This window comes from Haliaeetus leucocephalus, unplaced genomic scaffold (assembly GCF_000737465.1).
Source record: "Haliaeetus leucocephalus isolate CR32 unplaced genomic scaffold, Haliaeetus_leucocephalus-4.0 Scaffold162, whole genome shotgun sequence".
NCBI classification, from domain to species: Eukaryota; Metazoa; Chordata; class Aves; order Accipitriformes; family Accipitridae; genus Haliaeetus; species Haliaeetus leucocephalus.
The window spans coordinates 12142386-12151264 of NW_010972598.1; the positions used below are offsets into that span (position 1 = coordinate 12142386).

The 8879-nt window shown below is 59.3% G+C and overlaps 1 protein-coding gene across 1 annotated transcript; it reads right to left on the bottom strand.

Moving 5' to 3' along the window:
• Nucleotides 1-5754: 5754 nt before the first annotated feature.
• Nucleotides 5755-8692, bottom strand: DOK2 (docking protein 2, 56kDa). The gene is made up of 5 exons (XM_010562779.1): nt 8631-8692; nt 7634-7930; nt 7386-7494; nt 6788-6969; nt 5755-6716 (listed from the first exon to the last, which is right to left on the bottom strand). The coding sequence occupies exons 1-5, from the start codon at nt 8646-8648 to the stop codon at nt 5811-5813; spliced, it is 1512 nt and encodes a 503-aa protein (XP_010561081.1). The 5' UTR covers nt 8649-8692; the 3' UTR covers nt 5755-5810.
• Between the last annotated feature and the right edge of the window lie 187 nt (nt 8693-8879).

The following is an 8879-nucleotide window of genomic DNA, read 5'->3' on the forward strand; positions in this document are numbered from 1 at the left end:
CTGCCAGCATCCCTGCTCCCTTGCCCTGCGCGCGGGGACACCGGGAGGACGTTAGCTCAAGTGTGCAGGGGTTTTCTTTGATTATAAGCAGTGATAGATGCTGCTCGTGACCCTGGGACGGGCTCCTGCTGCCGTCTCACCTCGTGTCAGACACGGCGGGCACCGCAGCATGGCCCCTGCCCTCCGTCCCCGCACACCTCCCGGCAAGGCGGCAGAGCCGTGCATTAATCATTCCCGCTGCACGTTGAGCCATCTGGACGGTATTGGCCCTTCTGCCACACCATGGAGGATTGTTAACACAAAGCATATGCTTTGTTTGAAATTAATAATAATTTTAGGCTCTCACCAGCTGCTGGTAATTGGCTCCCCTTTCGCAGAGATAACTGAGAGCAGCAGGGTGGAAATTCAGCCGCTTCCCGGCTCCTTTTCTAATGAGATGAGTCCCTGGGAAAGGTAGCTGTTCTGCAGGGGACAGCATGACATCGGACAGGTAATGCCTTTTAATAACTGGCTACACGTGCCCCGTATCACGGTGATGGCAACACACCGAGCACCGGGGCTGCTCGGGGACCCCGAGGTCCCCTCAGCAAATCCTTGCAGCAGCCACAAAGGGAGCAGACCCTTTCTGGGCACCGACCCGGCTGGAGAAGGACAAGTTTTGGCAGCCTCATTTGCTGCTTAATTGTTGCCATCAGCAGCAGATTAGCGCGGAGGGTGTATTTTTACATTTTCTTGCTTAAGCATCAGTCTGGGCAGGTGGGTGTTGGGAGGCTGGTGGGGATATTTATATTGCAGTCCTGACAAAATGTGCATGTGGAGGAGCTCTATAAAATATACAGAGCATTATTTTTGTTCAAACAGTGCGTATTAAGGCAAAGGGAACGTACTAAACACATCCGCTGCAGCAGAGACATATGGGAGCTGAGGGCTTTTAAAAATCTCCAGATTCAATCTAGGCTTTTAAATGCAACCTGCCCCGTGACGGTTCTGCGGTTGCAGGGGAGTGAGCAGGCAGGGACACGGCAGCAGCCGGCAGGACTCTGAAATTAGGACTCTGACCGCATCCCCCCCTTCGCCATCATTACGGTCCAGCCAATACCTTTAATGGGATTCCCGTAATGAAAGTGTAGGAGTAGCATGCAATATCCAAAGAGCTAAAACGCTCTCCTGGGCTCCATGCAGCGCTGCTGTAATACAGCTTATTAGTATTTTAGCCTTCGTCAAATATTCAGCACTGGAAAATGACATGGAGGGATTTTGGGGCTCACAGAGGGTGTGGGAACCCTTCCCCTGCTCCCGTTACCCTCCGCAGCCCAGCGAGACCACCGGCACTGCACAGATCGCCGTCCCATAAGAAGAGTGATCCCCTGGACCAAAACCAGCAGCAAATTGCCTTTCCAGAAGGCAATTGCCTTTCCACACCCTTGGCCACCAGCCCTCCTCATCTCCTCCAGGACCAAGCAGCAAATTCAGCTGCTCCTTTGGTCCCGGCTTTGCATGCACGCTCTCGCCGGAGCTTCAGCCTCTCCAATCTCATGGGGCATCACGCTGGCCTCAGCGCATCTCGGTGGGAGAGGCCAGCCGTGCCCTCCTGCATCCCTCCATCCCGCAGAAGGATGGTCCCCAAACCCTGCCTCCATCCAGGCACCCCTCGGTGCCACGTCCAGGGGGCATTTTGGTGCTGGGAGGGTTGCTAATGCTGTGATGTGCCCCTTCCAGCTGCAGCTACGGGATTTTTTTTTTTTTTCCCCATGGCAGCCATCATTATAAATATTGCCTGATGGGTGGGAAGGAGACAGAGGACAAGTGACACTGCTACAGGCTGGCACCAGTCTGGGAATTCGCACCCGGTGCTAGCAGGGGGTCAGCGATGCTCCCGGCTGCAAGGGGCTGCGGGCCGGCCGAGGTGCCTGGGATCGATGGGGATGGGTCTGCGGGGGCCAAGCATATCACCCCGCAGCCGAGCCGTGGCCAGCAGAGGCCACGGGATCAATGCGGAGTGAAGGAAATACGGCTGCGGACACGCGGCTTTTACAGCTTCCTTCCCCAAGAAAGGCTGGTTTTTATGGACTTCTGGTAATTGCCAATTAATTTTGCTGAAGCCAAGGGCAGGAAGGCAGCCCAGCTCTTTAAGGGTACCCACGCAGGGGTGGGCAAACGGAAAAACAGTCTCCTTTTTCCCACCTATTTTCCTGTACAGTCCTCAGCAGAGTCTGAACTGATGCAATCCCTGCAAAATCCTAGCGATGACCAGTCCCGCATTTCTCGAGCCACTGAAAACGAAAGAAAAAGCAGGCTGGATAGAGTTAGCAGTTGGCTGTAGCTCCAACCCGTGGCCACAGTCACCACCTCCCTGCTCCTCATCCTGCACCTTGTCATCAGCTTCATTTATTCCCCATCCCTCGAAGGCAGCCAGGAGCCCCAGAACTCCAGAAACAAGACAGGCAAAGAGAATCCAGACCCTCCCAATTAGGCAATTTTTTCTGAATGAAGGGCCCTGCTCCGCCCTGTGCAGGGAACGTGATTGACATAAATCCGGGGGCTGATTAGGGGCTTGTCATTTAGCACCTATAATGCCTCCCTCCTAATAGTATTAGGGCCTCCTTGGCGAGACGCTAATGCAGTTTGCAGCTGCACCGTGGCGCCTGGGATTCGGCCGCCGAGCGGCGAGCGTGCTGCAAAATGAGCACATCTCTAATCCGAAGAGACAGTAATGAAAAAAGGAGCTGCCTTGACAAGGTGCACAGAGCAGCGGGGGAAAAATGGTCCTGGTATGGCCGGCCCCAGGAGCATCGTCTCCCGGCCACGGGCAGCATCCCCACCAGGGTTACTCGACGAGCTCGCTCCTTTCTTATTTCCCCATCCTCTTCACCCCGGAGATGCCCGTACCCCTTTTTCCTTGCTCTGCCCCTCCAAGCCTTGCCAGCCCATCCTTCCCCTGGGATCCTCCCTGTTTTCTCTGCAGGGGCTGCATCCCTGGTCCGTGCCCCTCGCCCCGGGATGCAGCTCTGCCTCCGCTCCTGGAGGGAAGCGTGGGAGAGGGACAGGGGCATTTGCCAGAGTAGCGACCCTTAAAGCTCTGAACAAATTTCTGTTTTGATTAGCCGTGCTCCTAAATGATTTATAATCAGCATAATACAATAATGACAATAACTCCCTAATCAGATTAAAGCGTTCTCCATTTGTCTGGGGCTTTGTGCTGTAATCTCTTCCTCCCCTCTCTGCCATCGATTTTGTTTTCTCAGCCCAGCTCCTCGCTGAGCCCCGCCGAGGGCTTTTCCAGCCTTTACATCCTCCTTACCTGGACTTGATATTCCAGGACAGGTCCCCTTTTTCCACCCTAAAACCCTGTCCATGCAGACGGGTTTTATTGCTCACGGCAGGGGATGCCGTGAGCAATTTACTCCGGCAGCAAAACCTGTGGCACTTCGCTCGGCCCATGCTCTGTGAAATTTCATTAGTGCCATTCACAGCAACTCCCTCGTTAGCCTGACTGGCACGGTACAAATCTCGTTAGACCCATAGGATCTTTAAGTGAAGTTGGGAAGGTGTTTCCATTTCTTTGGTTAATGAAGAAAAATAGAGGTGGAGGCGGCTGGAAGGAGCGGGGATCGCAGTGGGGAGCCTGGCTGGAGGATGGCGAGGAGAGAGGACTGTGTTAACACTGATTAATAATAAATAACCACCATAATGAGCACTAATTATTAATAGCACACGCTTAAGCAATTGATTCCCAGTGAATGGCAGTGTGCCATCAGGAGTTCCCAGAGCTCCAACTAACCAAGCCGGTGGTGCTGCTGGATGCTCCTGGCCATGCCCGGGCTGCCCGGGGTCTGCAGATGGGAACCAGCCCGGTCATGGACAGGGATCATCCCTTGCTGCTGTAGGAACAGACCAGGGAAAGGATGGGGACGGTTGGCTAAGGATCATCTCCCATCCCTCAGCACACCCTCCTGCCTCCTAAACTTCTGCCCATGCTGTCGGCAGGTCCCAGGGCACGGCACCATCTGCCTTGCTCCATGCTTTTCCTTGGTCTGATGTTGACTCGCTGGAAAAACCTATTAGAAACTTGTTTTTTCTTCTTTTTTTTTTTTCCTCAGACCTATTTTAGGTGTTTCTGCACAGGGAGCATCCCTGTGCCCTGTGTGATCCCGGGCAGGGCAGGCAGCAGAGCCCACCGCTGCCTGCACGAGGGGAGCACGGCTGCTGGGGACCTGTTTGTTTCCTGGCCCCTTCAATCCAGCGTGTGATAGATTGATACGGAGCTTTAATCAGTGTAATATATAAAGCACTTAATTTGCCTTATTAAAAGTCTACACTTTGGATTTTCAGGATCCAGGAAATTAACTCAAGCACCTAAGCATTTATTTGATTGAAAGAGACTATAAATAATTCATGCCTTTTCTTTGCCTTTGGTGGCAGACCTGCTGGGGTGGTGGGGGACCGGCAGCAGCTCCCAAGGTCCCTCCATCGCGGTGACAGAGCTGGTGTGCACCGGAGATGGCCTGTGTGGGGTGATGGGCACCGACGGAGCCCGGGGCAGCCCAGGGAGACCGTTCTGTGCTGGGGGACCATCAGCCGATGGGGAATTGGGGCTGGTGCCTCTCACCAGCTGAGGGGTTGGATGTGCCCTAGCAAGGGCCGTGCAGGGCTGGAGATGGCTGGGAGGAGGAGGAGGAGGAGGAGGAGCAGGCTGACCCAGAGCGAGTCAGGCTGTGTCAGGCTGCATACTGGTCTCGTTGTACTGGGAGGAGAGGAGCCAGCCACGAAAATCACCATGACAATAAAGCTGAGTATTTCATCTATAATTCAGAGGAGCTGGAAAGTGGTTTTATAAAAAAAAAAAAAAAAAATTAAAAATAAAAACACGGCTGAGACAGTAGAAATTTATGCCACTGTTCTTGCTGAGCGAGGATGTGGCATGACCTTCGGACAGGCACGATGCCCAGCCCTGGCCACAGCGCTGGCGGGGACTGAGAACAGGGACGTGGTGGGGCAGGGGGGGCTGGGGGCTGCGTGCGCCCACGGTGCCAACTCGGCAAGGGCTGAGCGGGCCAAGAGAAATCTGCAGGTGGGGTGTGTTTGCTGTGCCAGCTGTGCGTCGTCCGCTTGCCTTCGAGGTGTGGGGTGTGCATCACCAGCCGGCCCTTGCAGCGTGGGCTGAGCATCCCGGGGCTGAGCATCATCCGGCTGCAGTCACTGTACGGGCTGTGCATCCCCAGGGATGTGCATCGCCAGCAGCATGGGCTCGGCATCCCGGGGCTGTGCATTATCCAGCTGCCCTCACAGGGTGGGATGTGCATCCCTAGGGATGTGGGGACGCGCATCCCTAGGGCTTCGCATCCCTAGGGATGCTCGTGAGGGTTCCGCAGCCTGCAAAGCTGAGGTTCCCCTAGTTTGACCGGGTGAGGAGCAGGGGGAATTTGGGGGTCTGTTCCTCAGGAGCAGGCTACAAGGTGCTGGTCCTGAGGCTGCGGGATGATACGAGCGGATGGGGGCTGCGGGGGGACGGACACACGGACACGACCCCTGCCCGACCGCTGCCTGCCGTGCCCTGCCGGTCCGGCGGGCCCACAGTGCCCTCCAGCGGGCGCATCCCGGCTGCCGGTGCCGCAGCTGGCCAGATGTGTAGCCCCGCCGCTCCGGAGGGATTGCCCGGGATGGAGGGGAGAGCTTCGCTCCGGTCTTCTCCGGCCATGGGTGCGCTGAGCTGGGGGGGTCTCAGCTCTGCTAGGGGAGGGGACGGGGGGGGAGATCCGCCAGCCGCAGGACAGGGAGGGAGGGTTTTCTCCTCTCCTTCCCCATCCCACTCACTGCAGGTTCCTCTTCTTGGCAAATTTGAGGGCCACGTTGTCATACTCGGTGTCCCCCAGCCACTCCTTGCCCTGCAGGAGGAAGGGTTGCCGGAGAGGGACGGCTCTTTTGGGCACGGCGTAGTCATCCTGCTGCGGGTTGTAGAAGGGGTACTCGTGCCCGGTGGGCTCCTCCGGGGCCGCCTGCAGCCTCCACGCCTCCCCCTTCACCTCCTCGGGCTCGTCGTAGACGATGTGGGTGGACAGACCCTCGGGCTCGTCGTAGATGTGGTCGGGTTTGGCGACGGTGGGGAGCTGCGGGGGCTGCTTGCCCACTCGCCCCCCTGCCTCCTCGATGCTGTCGTAGAAAGGGTCGGGGACCTCCCTGGGGTGACGGACCAGCTTGCCGAACTTGCGAGCCACGAAGGTCTTGGCGATGGTGTCGAAAGGGATGGCATACTCGGATTCGGCGGTCTCCTTGGCCGGAGCATCCTGCCTCCGGTTCTTCTCCGGCACCGGGGGGTTCCCCCGACGGACGGAGTTGCAGGGCTCGGCGTAGGAGCAGTCGGCACCGCGGGAGGGCAGGAAGGTACCCAACGGCTCCCCGGCCCCAGAGCAGTTGCCGGGGGACGTCGCCGGCTTGGCTTTTGGCACCTTCCCCTCCCAGGTGGGCTCCAGCGAGGAGGACTTGGTGCCGCCGGGCTCCTCGTGCCCCTGCGCCCAGCTGGGCATCTTGGTGTGGCCGAGCGGCCGGGTGGCATCGTCCCCGGGGCCGCCCCGCCGCGGCTCCTCGGCTCCCCGGCACCGATGCCTGTTGATGGCCGATTCGATCGCCTGGAAGATCTCGTTGCCTTGCCTGGTCTCAAACTCAAAGTTGCCTTCTCCAGATGCGCAGCGCCGGCCGGCCTCGAAGGAGAAGGTCACCTGGGGAGGGACAGGATCAGGACCCCGTGCCGCAGCCCACCGCCAGCCCACCCTTCCCGGATCCCGCTTACCTTATCCCGTCCGAAGCGTCTCAGGAAATGGTAGGGCCAGCTGTAGAGGATCTCGAAGGTCTGGAAATGCTGCAGCTCCAGTGCCTCCTCGCCGGCTCGCAGGATGCACCGGCCCCAGAGCCGGCAGCGCTCGGAGGACTCGGTGGCCCTCACCGTCACCTTGAACGCCTGCTCCAAGCCGGCTGGGGGTGGAGGAAGGTGGCATTTGACACATGCAAGGAGCAGAGTTCCTTGCTGCGAGAGCAAAGCTGCATCTTTCACCCCAGGGAGGTGCCATGGGGTTCGTGAGCCCCTGCAGCCGGGGCGTCGGGGAAGCGGCGTCCGGCTGATAAGGGCTTGAGGGCTCTGGCTGCGCAGGAGCAAGCTGATAGCGCAGCAAAACCCAGCCCTGCCAAACCACAGAGCAGGAAGGAGTTATTTCAGGGGAAGACTTTCCACCACACCTCCTGCACACAGCCGCGGCGGGGGCTGCTCTCTGGTGCAAAACTGGCCGAGGTGCCTTGGGAAGGGGGGGATGCTGAGGTGCTGCAGGACATGCATTGCTTCCTGTGCAAGCCAACCCAACCCCGCTGCACCTTCCCCGCTTCCCGGAGCCTACCTTTGCCTCGGGAGCTGTAGAGGGAGTTTTCCTCCATGGAGAACTCGCTGTTGGTGCCCAGCGAGCTCTGCTGACCATCCTTGCCTGCTGCCTGCTCCTCCCTGCTCCTCTGCCCGGGAAAGAGCAGCGGGTGAGCGAGGGCAGCACACAGCATCCCCCCAGCCTGCCCCGTCCCAGCAGACCCCTGGAAATCCCCGGCAGGGATCCCGCTGTCTCCCGTGCCCCTGTTATCCACGTCCAGTGCATACCGGGAAGGCCAGCTCGCAGAGCTTCTGGATCCAGTCGGCCGCCTCAGTGCCGTCAGCAGCCAGGAGGTACCGCTTGTCGGTGGTCTCCAGCAGGAAAGGGACGGTCTCCTTGGGGCAGCCGGCATCGCCGCTCGCCTCCGCCACATGCACGCAGTCGCTCAGCTTGACCAGCCGCTTGCTGCCCTCGCCTTTCCGCAGCTTCTCCGCGGCCGGCGGTGCCGAGCCCTCGAAGAGCTCCAGGCGGGCGGTGGAACAGGAGCTTTCCCGGTATAAGACACCCCAGAACTTCCTCCATTTCTGCCGTGGGGAGAAGCAGTGAGAGGAGTGAATGGCCAGTATCAGCCAGCTCTGCTTTCACCCTTCCAGGAGTTTTCATCCCCTCGGGACCATGCCCAGGGCACGACATCGGTGCAAACCCCTCCAGGGTCCGGGCAGGGTCTCGCACCCTCGCCCAGGCAGGCTGGCCAAAGCTGGGGAGTGAGATAAACTGGGCAGCCTGGGGAAAAGCATCCCCGACAGACAGTCTGCAGCCTGCAGCCAGGCATTCCCAGCCGGCAAAGGCACTGGCAGCACCCCAGCCTCAGCCGGCACCGGGATCCATCCCAACCCCTGTCCCTACCCTGCGGCACCCAAAAGCTGTGCCAATGGCCCCCCACTGCTGAAGGACTTTCAGCTCCTCGTTTGCTCCGTCTTCCCGGAAAACACCAACTTTTAAACGATTCCCAACTCGCCCTCTGAGAAGGCAGCAGCTCACGGCACACCGTGCGTGGGAGGCACACCGGCTCCGGCAGCGGGGAAGCGGCGGGAGAGGAAGTCTTGCACAGAAATCAGAGCATCCTCCGCGGCGGATCCCTGCACCGGCGACCTGCCGAGCCCGGCAGGCTTTGCCGAAACGTGGGGGTGGCCTCTGCCCCGTCCTCTGCCATCGCGGGCATCACGCTTGGCGGCAGCTGCCTTGCCGCGGGAAGGCGATGCCCTGCCCTGCCCTGCCTCGCACCCGCTCTGTCTCCGGCATTTGGAGCAGGACTGGGCTCCGTCTCCTGCCCGAGCGCGGTGCCGGAGTCGCCCCGGGTGGCTCCTTCCCCTTCTTGCACAAGAGCGGTGTGGGTGGGAGCCATTGCTAAACCCCGGCCTTTATCAGTTGCTGAAGCAACGAGGCTCTGGGGGTTGCAGCAGTTTATGCCACGGCCCTGGCCCGTTTTGCAGAGCCTCTGCCCCGGGGCGGGGGTCCCACTGGTGGGGGGGG